This window comes from Muntiacus reevesi, chromosome 3 (genome assembly GCF_963930625.1).
Source record: "Muntiacus reevesi chromosome 3, mMunRee1.1, whole genome shotgun sequence".
NCBI classification, from domain to species: domain Eukaryota; kingdom Metazoa; phylum Chordata; class Mammalia; order Artiodactyla; family Cervidae; genus Muntiacus; species Muntiacus reevesi.
This window is the reverse complement of record NC_089251.1, coordinates 65,750,471-65,768,245: the sequence shown is the minus strand read 5'-3', so window position 1 is coordinate 65,768,245 and position 17,775 is coordinate 65,750,471. Positions and strand designations below refer to the sequence as shown.

General features: G+C 41.6%; 2 protein-coding genes across 9 annotated transcripts in view; one reads left to right on the top strand and one right to left on the bottom strand.

Moving 5' to 3' along the window:
- EML6 (EMAP like 6) overlaps positions 1–6,948 on the top strand; it is a 274,778-nt gene extending 267,830 nt beyond the window's left edge. For 2 of the 4 annotated variants that reach the window (XM_065929282.1, XM_065929281.1), the window contains 4 exons: positions 994–1,097; positions 1,760–1,913; positions 2,305–2,405; positions 4,044–6,948. In XM_065929282.1, coding sequence (XP_065785354.1) covers positions 994–1,097; positions 1,760–1,913; positions 2,305–2,405; positions 4,044–4,068 — 384 coding nt within the window. In that variant the 3' untranslated portion in view covers positions 4,069–6,948. Of the gene's footprint in view, positions 1–733; positions 895–993; positions 1,098–1,694; positions 1,914–2,304; positions 2,406–4,043 lie in introns of those variants that run through there. The other 2 variants (XR_010662346.1, XR_010662347.1) reach the window with 2 other exon arrangements.
- Positions 6,161–17,775, bottom strand: part of RTN4 (reticulon 4) — a 68,946-nt gene continuing 57,331 nt past the window's right edge. For all 5 annotated transcript variants that reach the window (XM_065929283.1, XM_065929285.1, XM_065929286.1 and 2 more), the window contains 4 exons: positions 8,441–8,510; positions 7,785–7,831; positions 7,523–7,581; positions 6,161–7,142 (listed from right to left, as the gene is read on the bottom strand). In XM_065929283.1, the coding sequence (XP_065785355.1) occupies positions 7,100–7,142; positions 7,523–7,581; positions 7,785–7,831; positions 8,441–8,510 (219 nt within the window). In that variant the 3' untranslated portion in view covers positions 6,161–7,099. The remainder of the gene's footprint in view (positions 7,143–7,522; positions 7,582–7,784; positions 7,832–8,440; positions 8,511–17,775) is intronic.

Genomic DNA, 17,775 nt, shown 5'->3' with positions numbered 1-17,775 from the left:
TGAAAGGAGAGAGGATGCGTTCATTTGTCAAGTGTGAACTGAACCAAGCGCTACATTAGACTTCTGGATGGAGGAAACAGGCCTGATCCCTGCTCTCCGGGAACTTGCCTTGTTGTGGACAAGAGGAGCATTAAACTCATCACACAGTGTACCCATAATTATAAATTTTGATTATGTGCTGAGAAGGAAAAGCATAGGGCCCTGTGGGGGCATTTAACAGACCCTGAGTTTAGACTGACTTCCCCTCCCTGAGATGCTATTCACACCGAGGTCTGCAGGGTGTGCAGGGGTCAGCCAACCAAGACAGCAGAACGTGGTTCCAGGCGTTCCGCGTGAAAAACCAAATGTGGGAAAGATTGCAGCTCGTTCCTGATCAGCAGGGAAATTGGGGTGGCTGGGCCGGCCCTGCAGGGGGACAGGGGGCTGGAGATGGAGGCAGCAGCCACGTGCTGGAAAACGATTGGTTTCCTCTAGAAGGCTCCCAGAGAAGCCAGGATCAGGTCCTAGATACTTCAGAGATCATCTACATTGGCTGTTGTCCATTAGAAACCTTGCTTCAGTTCTTTACTGAAGGACCTTGCTTCCCTGAGAACAGGGATCCCCAAGTCTGAGCAAGCACCAGCATCCCCTGGAGTCTTCACTAAAATGACCGCTGGGCCCCACCCTCTTCAGGGGATCTGATTGGGGGTCGGGGGTGGGGGTCCAAGAGCACACATTTCTAACAAATTTCCAGATGCTGCTTCTGCTGGTGGAGAACCACAGTTGGCGAACCACTGCCTTAGAACTTTGGAAAATAGCAAGAAAATGGATGGGAAATGCCCTGCTTGTGTAAACTTGGCTGCAGGCTGACCATAGGCTTTGCAGGCTGGCGCTGAACTTGGGTTTGGTGGAAAGGTCTGGGGATGTGGAGGTTGGGAAGCAGCACATGGGAAGGGGAATCCTTTGGGCAGCAAAGAAAGAACATTGATGGGCGTGACTGCCTCCCGCCTGCAGGTTTCCACAGGAGCCTACAAGCGCCAGGTACATGAAGTTCCCCTGGGGAAGCAGGTCACCGAAGCTGTGGTCATTGAGAAGATCACCTGGGCCTCCTGGACAAGGTGACTGCAGGAAAGGTCCCAAGGGAGACTACTCTTGTCCCAGCCTCAGCCTCAAGTTTGTGTGGGGCTGGGATCTGAAGCAGCTCAGAGACAGAGCTCTTTCCCTTGGGCAGTCGGAGGAGGGAAGCTTCTTGCTCCCAGGTTAGGCCACAGGCTTTGATCTGACCTGGGCTTTTGAAATGCAAAGTCCCTCTTGTGTAATCTGTCCCACCCATCCCCAGCTGCACCCAACAAGTTCAAAGGGAAACCATCTCCCAGCTCTTGGCCAAGCCCCCTCCAGTACAGTGAGGCCTCCTCCCACCCCTGGGACGGAGAGGGAGGGCTGGTCACCAGGTGGCAGGGTAAGCAGCAGAGCCCTGCCAAGTCAGAAGAGAGGAGACCACCAACCCGGAGACTTAAAGGAGCCCCCACTCTTCAACCAAACCCACACTCGGAAGCATTATGGGGAAGAGGGAGAGAACCAAAGATGGAGGGAACTTGTCTTTTGGGGTGAAGGTGCCCAAGGCAGAGAACAGCAGGACCTGGGGCAAGTGCACAGAGGGGGAGGGACAGAGGAGCCACATGACCGCACTGACTCTTCCTCTCCTCCCGGGAGAGGATGCCTGAACTGCAGGAATGTATGACAAGGGTCACACACCTCACACCTCTTCCTGTTGGAACAGCATTCTGGGAGACGAAGTCATTGGCATCTGGCCGCGAAATGCAGACAAGGCTGACGTCAACTGTGCCTGTGTGACCCATGCAGGCCTGAACATCGTCACGGGAGACGACTTTGGGCTGGTGAAGCTCTTTGATTTTCCGTGCACAGAGAAATTTGTGAGTTTCCCTTAGAGTAACTCCATGCACAGCCTCTAGGCTCTCTGACGTTGTGCATTCTCCCGGAGATTGTGGCCACATGGACACGACTGTCTACAATCTAGCACAAGAGGAATCTTGTCACAGCCCTGGGGAGACTTGGCCACCCTTAACCTTTTCCTCCCCTTCACAAGGGGAAGTCTTGGAAGCCAGGAGGATGGGGGTAAGGGTACCGAGCAGGGCAACAGTGAGGCAGGAAGCCAGTGAAGGGCTGGCTCCCAGAAATGTCCAGACCTAATAGGCACCCCGTGGGTGAAGGGAAGCCTGGGGAGATGGAGCAGAGTCCTGGGAGTAGTCCAGGGTTGCTAAAGGACAGGCTCTCTTAGTCACCTCAATTCCCTTTTGCCCACAGGCCAAACATAAGCGTTACTTCGGTCACTCAGCTCATGTGACGAACATCCGTTTCTCTCATGACGACAAGTATGTAGTCAGCACTGGAGGAGACGACTGCAGGTACCAACCTGATTCATCTGGCTCTGCCCCGAGGCCTGGCCTTCACCCCTACCATCCCCACCTCAATTGTCAGCTCCTCCCAGGGGCACAGGAGGGGCTGGTGTAGGAAGTGACCAGGAGATGCAGTGAGGACTTGCCCAGTGTAAGGTATTTAGTCTCCGGTGACCCCAAACCCTAACTGTGATGGGCCTCTGTCCCCACTAGGCTGGCCTGGGATTGGAGAGAAGCCAAGGGCAGATCAGAGCTACTCTGAGCATTGCTGGTTGGAAGGGCAAGTGCTGAGAGACCCAGCCTCCACGTGGCAATTAAAGTAGGAGCTGCTGGACAGCCCGCAGGACCCACTGCATATAATTAGGAACTTAGAGTGACCTTGATCCATGGGCTTTATAACTCAGAACTTCCAGTTCATCACTAGAGTTCTTAACATGGATGATTAATCCACAACTCTGTGAGAGGTTTACAAATAGTAATATTGGGCCTCAGTCACGCAGAACACGTTACCCAATTTTACATGCGAAATCAGACAAGGAGTATAGCCATTAGGACCCGTGCTAGTTAGAAGCTGGAAAACCTCAGCCAGCTGTGTGGACTCCTGAACTGGGTCTGCCCCTAACCTTCACCACTGCTCAGTGAGAAACAGGCCCCATGCTCTGGGAGGCATGAGGTGCTCCAAAGTTCTGGAAGAACCCCCTAGCAGCCTACTCCAGAGATGCTATCAGAACCTCCAAGGAGCTCTCTTGTGTCCCTCCACCAAGGGCCTTTCTTATTTGGAGTGTGGGGGACCAGCACGATGTCATCCGAAGTCATTCAGCTTCTCCACATCTCATGTAGATGAAGAGATTTACAGAAACATGAATACTGGTTTCTGTTCAGTTGAGGACTGGGCTCAAAGGGGCATCAAGAAGAAACACATGCATTTTTAGTAGTCTGAGTAAGGTTGTGGAAAAGGTACCTGTAGAGAATTTTAACCCACTTTCTACCCAAAAGCATTGTGTAGAAAATGGCCCCAAAGGATGCTTTCTGCTGGCCCCCTGGGAAACATCATCTCCAGGGCACTGTGTCAACCGCCGCAGGGCAGGCACTTAGAGCTGTTGAGAAAGGGCTGACAGCAGCTCCCGGGGTGGGGAGCGGGGGGAGGACCCCCAACCAAAGCAGCACCAACCCAACCGTGAACAAGCAGCCGCAGGAGACAGACGCTCACCCAGAGATCTGAGGGGGCTGTCGGTCACTATAAAGGGCTTGGATGGCAACTTCCCAACACAGGGCCCCTTCGGCCTGGCAGCCACGGGCTCCTGTCACCCCTGGCCCTGTGCTGAACACTAGAAAGAGCTCTCCTGCTTGAGTGGAGCTGATAAAACCTCTTCAGTGGTAACAAGAGAGAAGTGTGAAGTCAAGCTGCCAGCAGTCCAGTTCAGAAGGGACATGCTGAAAGAGCCAGACCAAACAGATAACATAGACCTTAAAAAAAAATAACCAATAGACCTTTAATTGGTAGCAAGATCCCTGGTTTGTCTTTTAAAATTGAAATCAAAATATTCAGCCTGAGCTTGACTCTGGAGCTCTTGGCAAGAATGACTTTTGTCGCTTGACAAAAGTTATGATGTCCAGCCCTGCAAAATGTTTGGTCTGTCTTTTCAGTGTATTTGTGTGGCGATGTCTATAAATGCCAGAATCTGCTTTCCTGCTGCTGCCACGGCTGGCAACCACAGAGGCCGTGATGAGGTACCTCCTGGCTGCCAGCTGCTGGGAAAGGTCTACACCGCAACAAGCTACATGAGCTCCAAGTGCTGGTGAGATGTGACTGCTTCCATCACCTGGAGCTTCCAAAACTGGGATGTCAAGAAGGAAGGTCAGTGCTGACGTGTTAAGACTGCTTGCCTCTCTTCCTGAGACTACAAACTACACGTACTCACTACACTGACAAAGAAATCCTATCTGATAATGTAGCCCACTGACAAAATTTAACGCCTCAGTTACCCTAACCAATATGTAGCTTTTAATTTGCATCAAAACTTTTACAAAAGATGTTTTGCTATTATGTTTCTATATACTTTAAAAATGTTCATTTTTACAAATAAGGAAGTTGAACAGGACAGCTTAAGTTAGATTCACTGAAATACTAGAAATACTGATAGCCTCTGTTCTCCACATTTAGCTTTTGAAACCAAATGAGCCATGTAAACAAGTTGAGAAACTTAATTTTTTTAATGTTTCATTTGCAGAGTTTTATATCCATTAAGTGCCTTTGAAAGCTTCCAGTTGTGTGGGCTGCTAATCTCACCTCCCACAAATTATCTCCTTTCTACATATGGTGCTAAAAATTCAAAACTGAGGAGGGCTACAGGATCCTAGCAGATTCCTGGTCACCCATGTCATGTGTTTAGGTCAAGGCTTCCCAAAGGAAAGACATTAGTTATGTGCTTGGGAAACAGTGGCTATTTGAAGTTGAGCAGCAAAGAAACTTAAGTTCAGGTGTTGGAAGATGGGTGGGTAGAGTAGGTTTCATTATACTGAGTGCCAAACCCACAACATCCAAAACATTTCAAATAAAACAAACCTCTACTACAAAATAGAAGAAGGGAAAACAAAAAAGCGCTAGTAGGTCCAGGAAGATGAGCTGGTTTATCCTACTGAACCTAAAATGGTAACAGAGGAGGTGCCTGGAGGCTGCGCTGGGAGGGCCACTCCCAGAGTGGGGTGGACTTGACTCCAGTGATGTGCTTCAGGTGAACCACACAGGTCAGGTCTTGATTCAAAAAATCTCCGCAGAACAAATTCCTAAGCCCAAAGCAGTATTTGATAACTCAAGATTATAGAACAAAATAATCTAGCTCAGAGCTGGCTGGATGACAGAATGTGACTTGGCCAATGAAATCAGAAGCACCCTGGACCACCTCCCATCATACTTGACACTTGCTAACCACTGACAAAAGAGGGGCTGATGATGGCACGTACTGGGAAGGCAGGTTGGTGACAGACTGGGACTCTGAGCACATAGATTATAACCAATTAGACCTTCTAGTCAGTGAACTAAAATTCTGGATCTTGAGTTAGTTACTGGCTATTTTCAGTTGTCAGTTTAGAGGAATGGTGAAACGAAGCATTTTCAATTAAATAGATTAACATTTACCACAGAAGTGCTTCAACATTCTAAATGGATTAGATCACTCATTAAGCTATTTTTATACGCCAATTTATTAATGCCTTACATTAATCCACTGATAAGGTTGTTGGGCCCACAGTTAGAGTCCCCATGCAGCCCTAATTCTGTTTTCTGTATCCATGTGACTGGTGATGCTGAGTGATAACCATGTCTGCCTATATTGTACACTGACCTTTCATACTGATTGAATCTTGCATTGAAATAACTATGTAAAGAACAAATTTATCACAATGATGATATATGTACACACTATATTTAAAGAGCAATAGTGTCTGTGTCAAGAAAAGTTCTTAAATCTGATTTGTAAACATTTATATTTTATGTATGTTCATAAATCCTGCACTGTATTCCATATGTTAAATATTGGTGCATGAATTTATTTTCAATTAAAGTATAAAAACACATAATTTAAAAACATTTTGGTATCTGTCAAATAGATTTATGTAGATGTGTTCTTGTTTTCAAAGTAAACATGGCTACACTGAGCTTAAAGCCTTTCTGGAAGTCACACACTGGTGGAGGCGAAGTCTACCCTTTGTGTCTGATACTTTCATTCTACAGCAGGTTCATGAAACCAAAATACGAAACAGCGTTTAAGTCTATAAGCTTTATTGATACTTTGCTTTTACAGTTCACAATGCATTCCACAGATTTAGTTCAGTACAGCTTAAACCACAATTGTATAAATCGTCATTTATCATTTCTTACATAACAATGTTTGATATTTGCAAACATTTTTGGAAGCATTAGATTCAGTCCAGAGTCTGTGATAAAATTAACTACAGTAAGTCTGTGCAATGAAGTTTATGTTGAGTTCTGTTTGCATGGCATCGGTTCATGTTGAAAACAGATGGTAATGCACCTAGAAATACGTTTTTTTCCTAGCTTATGTGCTTTGGAACTACACACATAAAACCAATGACAGAAGTATCAAGCACTGTGGGGCAGCTGGAAAGGAAAAGGTCTAAGCTTTGTGAAACACTATATATAGATATATATATAATCTATATTTACTTATATTGGCAATTAATACAACAGTAAATTTCACAATACACCTAGAACATACCAGAAAAGGCAAGCTTTTTCACTCCTGCTTTGGTGGTATGATCTCGTCTAAACATTTCAGAAAATCTGCATCAATCTACACAGACCATACACAGTGCACAAACTGTGAAAAGGGTTATTTTTTTCAGCTCCACTTTCTTTGCAATTCCCCAAATACAGCAAGACTACCTGCGACAAAGTGTAATATACAGCTTTCTCAGATCTTTTTTTTATTCACCAGTGCCTCATACAGGAAAAACAAATATGATTACAATTTAAATCCATACATAGCAGCTTACAATACTTAAGATGATGAACACAGGGCAGTCAAGACAGGTCATTTTTCCTCAGACACTGCGTTGCTAAAAATAAAGATCTGTGAAACTGCACTGCAATGTCAAGGCTGTGTTCTTCCCTGACCCTCCCCAATGGAATCAAATGAATATCCCCTTTAAAGATAAACTTCTATTAACTATTTCAGGCTTTCTCATTCAGCTTTACGCTTCAATCCAGGGATTTTTGCTTGGATTCTACAAATGAGAAGGAGGGGCGAAAGGTCAATGTAAATACTATGAATTTACAATATTCTGTTTTCTGCTTCTTAAAAATGTCTATCCTTCAAGACTTACATGTACATTGCTCAGCTTATACAAGAAATAAAATCTTAAGGCTGTCAAACTACAAGCTATAATTTTGCCACCTTGCCCTCACAAATTAGACTCAAAGCCTTAGAAACATGTAAACTGACACAGAATCAATGATCCAAATGTTAGAAAAAAAGTTTTGGCAACTCACACTTTAGGTCTGACTAAAATTGACTACTATGTCTTGACATGAAAATACTGCACTGTTGTCAAAGTCCAGTATACCTAGCCTTGGTGTAAAAAAAGTGCAGATTTTAAATACTTACTTAGCCATAGCATCTTTAACATTCTTATTTGCAAGTCCTAGATAATGATCTATTTGTGCCTGAAAAAGATAAAGAATTTATTAGAAAATTGCCATTGCTAAAAAAAAGCTTAGAACTGTGTTCCAACATATTAAAGGCTTAATTTAATTAAATTAAACTGCCACATTTCTCATTTTTATAAGGTTTTGGAAACTGGTACCGATATTTCTAAGTTCCACATAAAAGAATGAGCTTTGTATTCTGCAATCTGCAGTTAAATTACCTGATGCCGTTCATAAATAACAGGAACACTGAAGAGTGAAATCAGAGCTGAAAAAGGAAATACACAAGCTTTCAAGTAGATTGCAGTGTTTGTTTCCTAAATCATACAAAAGTCATCAAACTGGCAGCACTCTTAAGATAGCCAGGAATGTTCCTACTACGGGGAGACACAGCTGCTGGTGGGCAGAGCAATGAATTAACCAAGGGAGCCAGAAGCCACTCCTGGCTTCACATTACAGACTTTATAAAATATAGGCATCCCTAGTTAGTTAGACATATGACTGCAAATCAAATAAGGCCACTCTTGATCTGGTTTATCACTGTTGGAGTAGCTTTCAGGAAGTAAAGTGGCATTTCCATAAATAGTGTAAGTATTAGCAATTTATTTAAGAAGATCACAACCTCTAATGTATATCCCTGTATTTTTCCTACAATATAAGAATATTTTCCACTAAAATATCTTGAAGTTTGTTGCACACCATTTTTTTTTTTTTTTTTTTTTTGGCTGTACTGTGCAGTATGCAGAATCTTGGTTCCCACACCAGGGATCAAACCCATGGCCTCTGCAGTGGAAATATGGGAGTGCTAACCACTTGTCCTCCAGGAAGTCCCCCATCTTTTAAAAAACTTTTCATTCTATTGGTTCTGTAGACTTACCCAAAATTAGTAGAGTCAGACCATTGAACAAGGCACCAACATAGGTAAATACCCACATCAACACTGCAAACTGTAAGAAAATAACAGCCAATTAAAGACAAAATTCAAGTAAAGTTTTAAAATTAAAACTTCAAATAAATACATCCCATGTAAATGCCAAACTACTATAGGCATACTCCTTGGAGATTTGGTAAAAACAATATGGATATTTCACTAAGCTGCCAGGCTCAATTCAGGAATTTCAGAATCTAATTAAAACAGTTAATAGATATGATTCATTTTCCTCTGGAGTACATTACCAAATAGTTGATGCCGTTTCCTCTAAAATCAGAAAGTATAACAAAGGTCACCACCTTACCCCTCCAGCTCTACTATAAGTATTCAACTTCTAAAATGGGAAGACTGGAAAGCTATCATGAGAATTAACTACTGAAAATGATTTTAAAGTACCAACAAGTGATTCAAGATTTATATGAGCTGAGTGAATCAGACATATATCTGACTAAGCAATAACGGTGCAAGGAGACTATGTCTCAAATACCCAAAATATCAGCTCTAGCATTTTATTAAGGATCAGAAGCACTTTCTCTCCAGTAATAAATGTTTTAACAGCCAATGAGGACTCCTCAAACTTTTAAACCTAATAATAAAATTGACCATTATTATTATTTTAGCCAGAGAAAGAAATGGCAACCCACTCCAGTATTCTTGCCTGGAGAATCCCAGGAACAGAGGAGCCTGGTGGGCTCCCGTCTATGGGGTCGCACAGAATCAGACACAACTGACGCGACTTAGCAGCAGCAGCATTCTTTTAGCCACTGCCTTCTTTATTTAGCAAACACTAACCCAGTTCTTACTACTGATGTATTAGTACCATACACAGTTTTAAGTGCTTTACAAATACAAACTCATTTATCCCTCCTAACAATTTTATGAGGTAGGCACTGCTATCAGCAGATGAAGACACTAAGGAAAAAACAGAGGTTTAGGAACTTGCCAGAGTTGAGGTTATACTGTCATATTTCACTGGGCCCTCCAGGGACTGCAGTGAACAGACTAAATGCTCCCATTTTACTAATCCTCATCTCAAAATCTTCAATTAAAAAGAAAATCATTAAATACAGCAGTTTGGGAAAAGCCTTGTTTCTATAAAGTGCTTTCATTTTGAGAAGTCCTTTATTTCCTCACCATACTTTACTCATGAATGGTTGAATAAGAGGATTTCAAAGTTTTCTTCCAGTTCTTGGTGACACCATATGGTAAAAACTCAATGACATGTTCAAGCAGTTCTTGAAAACTTACAAACACCAAGTCAGTCTATATTTTATTAAACATTCAGCAGAAGCAGTTTCTCTGTTTCCTACTAAAAGCCTTCATATGTTTAGCAATCTCTCTGCCCTGTTTAGTAGGTCACAAACATCCCACCATGATGCCACCACCTATAATTATTTAGGTTTCTAAGAGCAAAGTATAAATGAAAAGGAGAGAGGAGTGAGCACCTCCATCATCTAAAGAAGGGATCAGCAAACTTTCTGTAAATAAAGACAGAAAACAAACATTTTTGGTTTTATGGGCCACAAAGGATCTCTGTCACATATTTGAATATTATCCTTTAAAACCATAAAAAGTATAATCAGCTCCCAGACTGTACAAAAACAGGTCACAAGCCAGACCGAACAGTAGCTTCCTAACCCTTATCTAAAGCATATCTTTTGTCCATGTAGCATTCATTCAGCGAAATCTGACTGAATGCCTACTATGAGCTGGGTGTGTGTGTGCGTGCTAAGTCGCTTCAGTCGTGTCCAACTCTTTGCGACCTTATGGACTGTAGCCTGCCAGGTGGGTTGCCATGAGCTGGGTACTGAGCAGTAATTAAAGTACTCAGGCTCTAGGAAGTTTATTTACTGCAGGTTAGGGAGAATCTTGGTATTCCTGCACCAATTGTCAGTTCTACAAAGAATAACAGTTTGGTTACCCCTATAACTGAATTTAATGTTCAAGTGAGCAAATATCAAGCATTCTAAACAGCTGCCAATTGCAAATCAAAAATTAAATGCTGTCCTAGTCTTTGCAACTTCTATGGAACCTCTGGTAGAAAGGTTTGAAGCATGACTCCAGTTAGCAAGCCCTTTCCCTCTCACATAGTTTTACAGACTCCTATTGCAAAAGCTAAATATAACTTCTGCACTTGAGCAAGTTTACCATAGAGCAACAGAGTTATTTTCATCCATTACCATCCACCGAGTCAAAAAGAGAAGGGTCGATCTTCTACATTTTAGAAGAAACTGCTTTAGCAATAGATACCCTTACCATGATAAAATTCAGAAACTAACACACAAGCTAAAAATAAGTCCTAATTTGGTCATAAAGTCACTGACAAGGTTGCACTCTAAATCCATAAAGAAACAGAAGCCCAAGTCTTCACACCAAGGTGAGGTAGGGGGTTCAGATATCACTAGATCTGCCTCTTGAGGACACTTTCTAAAAGCCAGATAATCCAGGTGCAGAGAGAAGTGGAGGGAGGCTTCAGACCTTTGTGGGGGCAGGCTGGTGACACACATGCATGAGGGAGTCTCGGTGAGGACCAAGGCAGATATGTGCCTTTTACTACCTCTTAAGAGTGCCTGCAATCCAGCTCCACAAGTAAACGTTCCAGGCCAATGCCGCCATGTTTCCCCATTTGAGAAGAGAAACCTGGAAATTTATGTGCTATCACAGAATTTGCAAATGTTGCAGCTAAGTCTGGAGAAAATTTAACACTTCAGGGTCCAAAACAAAAATACTGGGTAAGGGTTTCCAGAGAGGACTCCATCAGAAAAGAAAGGAGTTAAGAGCTAACATCAAGCAACTGCACAATTATTGAAACTTATTATGTAATAACAGCAACTAACAAATTTCTCAGTTAACTTCATCAGTACCCCAAAAGTTAAATACTGTTATTATCCCCATAAAAGAAAAAATCAAGATACAGAAAGATGAGAGCAAGTTGCCAAACCAGAGGTGACAGTAATTGCAGGTTCATCGGACTCCAGAATCTCTGCTCTGCTATACAGTAAAGCCATCTACAGAGTGCACGCGTGCTAAGTCGCTTTAGTCATGTCTGACTGTGCGACTCTATGGACCGCAGCCCGCCAGGCTCCTCTGTCCATGGGATTCTCCAGCAATACTGGAGTGGGTTGCCATGCCCTCCTCCATTTATTAATGGGCATGAATGTGCACGCTGTTATAAAGAAGCAGGGAGACGTCCAGTGAGCACTTTAAACCTACAAAGTCTATGCCATTCCACGGCCAACACTTGGCGACACTGCAGCCAGTGCACACTAACTGAGGAGGCCAAAGGCTCGAGTCTCTCTAGGCAGCAGTGAGACAGGAGGAGAGCGGGGCAGAGCACGGCGAGGGTCTAGCAATGCCCACTGGAAGAGGGCAGAGGCCATATCTTATCTTTTGTCGGGGGGTAGAGGGAACTCAATTCAAGGGTGCATCACATGTATACCTCACTGAAAAGCTCTGCAGATTTTATCTGATGATGTCTCTATGGGGTGGGGAGGCATTTTTAAGGAAAATAGGGGAAGGGTACATGACAATTTCAGAAATTACTTTGGCAATTCTTTCATTTTCAAACTTTTTCTGCAGTTTTAAACACTGGAAATCATTTGACTTCTGCTCTCTTCAGCCTCATTCATTACTAATCACATTTTCACAAACTCATTTCCTGTCTAAATTTTCTGTGAGCCAAAGGAACCAGAAAGGAAACTGTCAAAATGTGTATGTTAATAAATGCCTAAGAGCCTGAGGGCTATATTTAATGTTCTTTTAGGTCAGCTATTTCTGGAACTCAGGCCTTTTTTCTTACTTTCAGATTTCAGACAGATTTCTGGAACATTATGGTTACCTGATGTTCAAATATAGCTAGACATTTTATGACAATTTTAACAAATATTTTACCCGAAAGTCATAGATCTACTTTCATAAAGAATCCAGTATTTATCACGCAAAGTCATGTGACAGAAAAATAAGAACCTCTGCCTAAAACACCTGGTCTTAGTATCTGGTAAGAACAGAAACGATATGGACCTAACAGAAGCAGAAGGTATTAAGAAGAGGTGGCAAGAATACACAGAACTATACAAAAAAGATCTTAATGACCCAGATAACCACGATGGTGTGATCACTCACCTAGAGCCAGACATCCTGGAGTGTGAAGTCAAGTGGGCCTTAGGAAGGCATCATTACAAACAAAGCTAGTGGAGGTGATGGAATTCCAGCTGAGCTATTTCAAATCCTGAAAGATGATGCTGTGAAAGTGCTGCACTCAAAATGCCAGCAAATTTGGAAAACTCAGCAGTGGCCACAGGACTAGAAAAGGTCAGTTTTCATTCCAATCCCAAAAAAAGGCAACACCAAAGAATGTTCAACGCACAATTGCACTCATCTCACATGCTAGCAAAGTAATACTCAATATTCTCCAAGCGAGGCCTCAACAGTACGTGAACTGAGAATTTCCATATGTTCAAGTTGGATTCAGAAAGGGCAGAGGAACCAGAGATCAAATTGCCAACATCCACTGGCTCACAGAAAAAGCAAGAGGATTCCAGAAAAACATCTGCTTCATTGACTACGCTAAAGCCTTTGTCTGTGTGGATCACAACAAAATGTGGAAAATTTTTGAAAAGATGGGAATACCAGACCACCTTGCCTGCCTCCTGAGAAATCTGTATGCATGTCAAGAAGCAACAGTTAGAACTGGACATGGAACAACAGACTTATTCCAAATTGGGAAAGGAGTATGTCAAGACTGTACATTGTCACTCTGTTTATTTAACTTATATGCAGAGTACATCATGAGAAATGCCAGGCTGGATGAAGCACAAGTGGAAATCAAGATTACTGACAGAAATATCAGTAACCTCAGATATGCAGATGACACCACCCTTATGGCAGAAAGCAAAGAGGAACTAAAGAGCCTCTTGATGAAAGTGAAAGAGGAGAGTGAAAAAGCTGGCTTAAAACTCAACATTCAAATAACTAAGATCATGGCATCTGACCCCATCACTTCATGGCAAAAAAACATGGGAAACAATGGAAACAGTGAAAGACTTTATTTTCTTGGGCTCCAACATCACTGCAGATGGTGAATACAGCCATGAAATTAAAAGACACTTGCTCCTTGGAAGAAAAGTTATGACCAACCTAGAGAGAATATTAAAAAGCAGAGACGTTCTTTGCAGACGTTCTTTGCAGACAACGGTACATCTAGTCAAAGTTATGGCTTTCCAGTAGTCGTATGGATGCAAGAGTTAAACTATAAAGAAAACTGAGTGCCAAAGAATTGATGCTTTTGAACTGTGGTGTTGGAGAAGACTCCTGGAGAGTCCCTTAGACAGCAAGGAAATCAAACCAATCAACCCTAAAGGAAATCAGTCCTGTATATTCACTGGAAGGACTGATGCTGAAGCTGAAGCTCCAATACTTTAGCCACCTGATGATCCGAAGACCTGACTCATTTGAAAAGACCCTGATGCTCGGAAAGACTGAAGGCAGGAGGAGAGAGGAGGACAGGATGAGATGGTTGGATGACATCACTGACTCAATGGACAGGAGTCTGAGCAAGCTCCGGGACAGGGAGGCCTGGCGTGCCCAGTCTATGGGGTCACAAAGAGTTGGACACAACTGAGTGACTGAACTGAATTCAAAGTACTAGACTTTTTCTTGGGATCTGAAGTTTCAAAAGGCAGAACCCCCTAGTAAAGCTGAGCCCAGTGGAGACCGTCACATGCTTTTCTAATTAAGAGGGTGGGAAGAAAACTATAGCCCAGGGTTACAGCTTAAACCACAACCTTTAAAACCAGTCACTCTCCAAGCAGTGTCCTTAGAAAAATTAATTTTAAAACATTAAATCATTTCAGGGAATGGGACTCCCATCTCTTCCCCTTCCCAAGTATCATTAAACTATATAGCTTCCAATGACTGCAATGTGCAGCCAAGACTGACCACCATTGTTTTAAAAGAAGAGCCCCCATCTAAAAGACCCTTTACACAGAAGGTCAGTCACAGAATGGAATTAAACCTTCACCAGGTGGTTTAAATTTGTTCAACCATCTTATACTACTATTCTGTAGTAATGGGTGTTATTTAAACAAGGTTGACAAGTATCACTAGGTTAAATAAAGTTATCCAGCCTCTTTTGGACTTCTTAGAAACTAGTAAAGTAAATACACACTAGGCTCTCCAAGAAAAGGACACAGACACAGCTTCACAGCTCACTTTCACTAAAGAACCGTCCTCCTTTACTTCCTTTTCCATTCATTCTCTTCCCCTTTCCTTATATCTGGCACTCAATGTAGCAAACCCACTTTACAACAAATCCTGAGGACTGATCAAAACATCTGCCTGTGGTAAAATTTTATACTGTTTGAAATAAATCCTACTGAATGGAGTTAGAAATACTTTGTCAGTGATTTTGCCCATAATATTTGACTAGAATTAGTCTTCTGGCAAATGAACTGTTTCTCAATCTATGGACACCTGGAATCTTTTCTGAGATTTAGAAGCCTGCAGTTAACTGCGAGGGAACAAAACAAATGCAGCAATTACAGCTGACCTCTGAACACAGGAGTCTGAACTACACAGGCCCACTTGTCAGCACAGGTTTTTCAGTAGTAAATACTACAGGATCCTCAGCTGTTGGAACCTGTGAATACGGGACCAGGGGTACCAGAGGAACCACAGACACAGCGGGGCCTTGGATGAGGAGGAACTGGGGCCGTGGAGAGCCAGCTATAAACTGCACACAGACCGTCAACTGTGTGTGTGCGGGGGGTGTCGGTGCTCCTGATCCCCACACTGGTGAAGGGTCAGTTGTACACAAGAATTTAAAAGGAGAAATCTGCAGGGTGTGTCTTATTTTTATTTGTCCAAGTCAACCACCAAAAGGGAGATGTAGGTCAGGCACATTGATAACCACCATCTGATGTCAAATCTTTTCCAACAGGCTTGATGAACCTTGGGGTTTGGTTATTTTTGGTTATTTCTTCAGAATAACATATAGAATAGCCAGGCCCTCTCACACACTTCCAAAAATATGATAGTAAGAAAGGAGGAGAAAAATTTCACATGCTAAGAATAATGACTCTAAATTTTGTAATTTCTGAGGAAGGTTTCAAATAGAAGTAGAGGTAATTATGACCCAGAATCTAGAAATGTAGATTATATAAATTTGAGGGCATGAAACACTTACAAAGATAGTGACTTACAGAGAAACCTCTTTCAAATTTTAAAAAGCTACTATTTAAAATAAGCCACAGAGCTTTATACAATGTCTATTTTCTAAATGAAAAAAAAAAAAAAAACTATAAATGAGACGACTACCTCCTGTACTTTCTTAAAATTAATGTGCTGTCCATTTTCCTAGCTATGAATGATATAAAATAAAAGTACTCCCAATCAAAAGTTGGTTCTTATAAATTTTTTAAAAACTCTGTTATTTAACAAGATAAATTCATTTGGAAACTGCAGAGACTGGGGCTATTTATTAGCAAACTTTCCAAATTTAAAATCTGAATAAAAGGAAATCCAATCAATTTAACAGAGCAGGTTTATTTTTCCTTTACATTGAAGAAGAGAAAGAAAAAAAAAAGAAATCTGAAAAAATATTTTTGCTTGCTTTAGGGAGGAAGAATATGATTCTCCCACTAACTGCTATGGCTAAAAGGCAAAGGGTAAACTAGTCAGAAGGAAAATAATCTTTTAAAAAATGCTCTCTATATGAATAAAAACTATGGGGGTGAGTGGCAAACACTCAAGAACTCCCTCTAGAAAAGGAATACTATTAAGTCATTTTAAAGAGAGACAAAAGTGTTGTTTTCCTCCGCTTTTCTCAGTAAGACATATTAAGCAAGTATCCTGTGTTTCTATAGTTCCCTTATTCAGTGAACACAAGTGGAATCTATACTAACCATACACAATGATGTAAGAAAAGGTTTAACTGAAGTACCCCATGTACAGCAGAACCACAAAGTTGATCAAGGAAGACCCTCCATGTCTGTTATCAGAGCTCTTTGTATTGCAAGAATAAGACAGACACCCTGCCTTATTCCTTGCCTCAACAGATTTTGAGACCTCAATGCAAGGATCATTCAGAGTGTTAATACAAATGTTATTTGGAGCCCTGAATGTACTTGCCTCAGCAGAAGTCACCAAGCAGCTTTCCTTGAGCTCTGGGCTTGCCAAAAAGCACTACTTTGGAAAACCATTCAAAAAAGTTTTCTCCTCCCTAATCCTTAAGGAGAAGCGGTAGTAAACTAGGCTTCTAATTCAACTGCCTTTTTCCCCCCCAATATTAAGAAACAGTATTTTTAAAAGAAAATTTCATAAAATTTAAGCGTTCCAAAAAGTAACCTATCTCATTATATGCCACTTCCTGTTACCTTCAAATTAGCAAAATGACTGAAGGCAGAATTTACCAAGTTCAGATTCTTTCATTTATGTTAGCTTCCTCATTAAAAAAAAACCAAAAAAAACCCAAGGTAATTTTCAAAGGAAATTTTTAAAATGAGATTTAACAGCAAAAAGAAATTATCTCATGAAAGTATTTATTAATAAAATTTCCTTTTACTCTACTTTCAAATATCTGTGGAAATCAGATTTTAAAGGTTTTCTAAAGTATTTAATCAGTCCTCCTATAATATTTTCTCACTTCCCTAGCCTTTGCAAATATTTCCACACCTACATAACTGTCTACACAGAGAACTGTGTATAGATGACAATAAACTGAAAGAATAAGATTTCAACTGATTAAAGACAAGGGGAAACTTGAAGCTCTAATTTGTAAGAACTAGAAAACAATGAATGAGTCATTCCCAGATCAATTTGTTTTGTTTTAAACAGATTTCTTCAAGAATGCCTCTTCTCTTAAAAAAGATGTTAGACATGCATAACTGCCTTCACTGTTACACAGTGCAAACATGAGGACTTTGAGTATATATATAAGTATAAAAAAAAATGACTCCTCAATCCAGCTTCATGATGCCTTTGTTCAAAGCCCTCCGCTCCCCCTCAACAATTTTTGACTGCCGAATTCAGAGATGGCCCTACGCTATTTGAACCTCTGTGTTACTATTTAGTGTTTCCTCTCAATCAACTCCTACCCACAAACCCCTTCATTTTAAACTACACTGGTGCATTCCCCTCAATAATTTTTCAAACATGTTCTACCCCCAGCAGTCAAGCTATTCACTGCAAATACCACTTCAATGAATAGAAACTGGTTTCTTCCAGGACCCATGAGTACAAGGTTGTATTTGATTTGCTCCCAAATATTATTTGTTTCCTCTTGA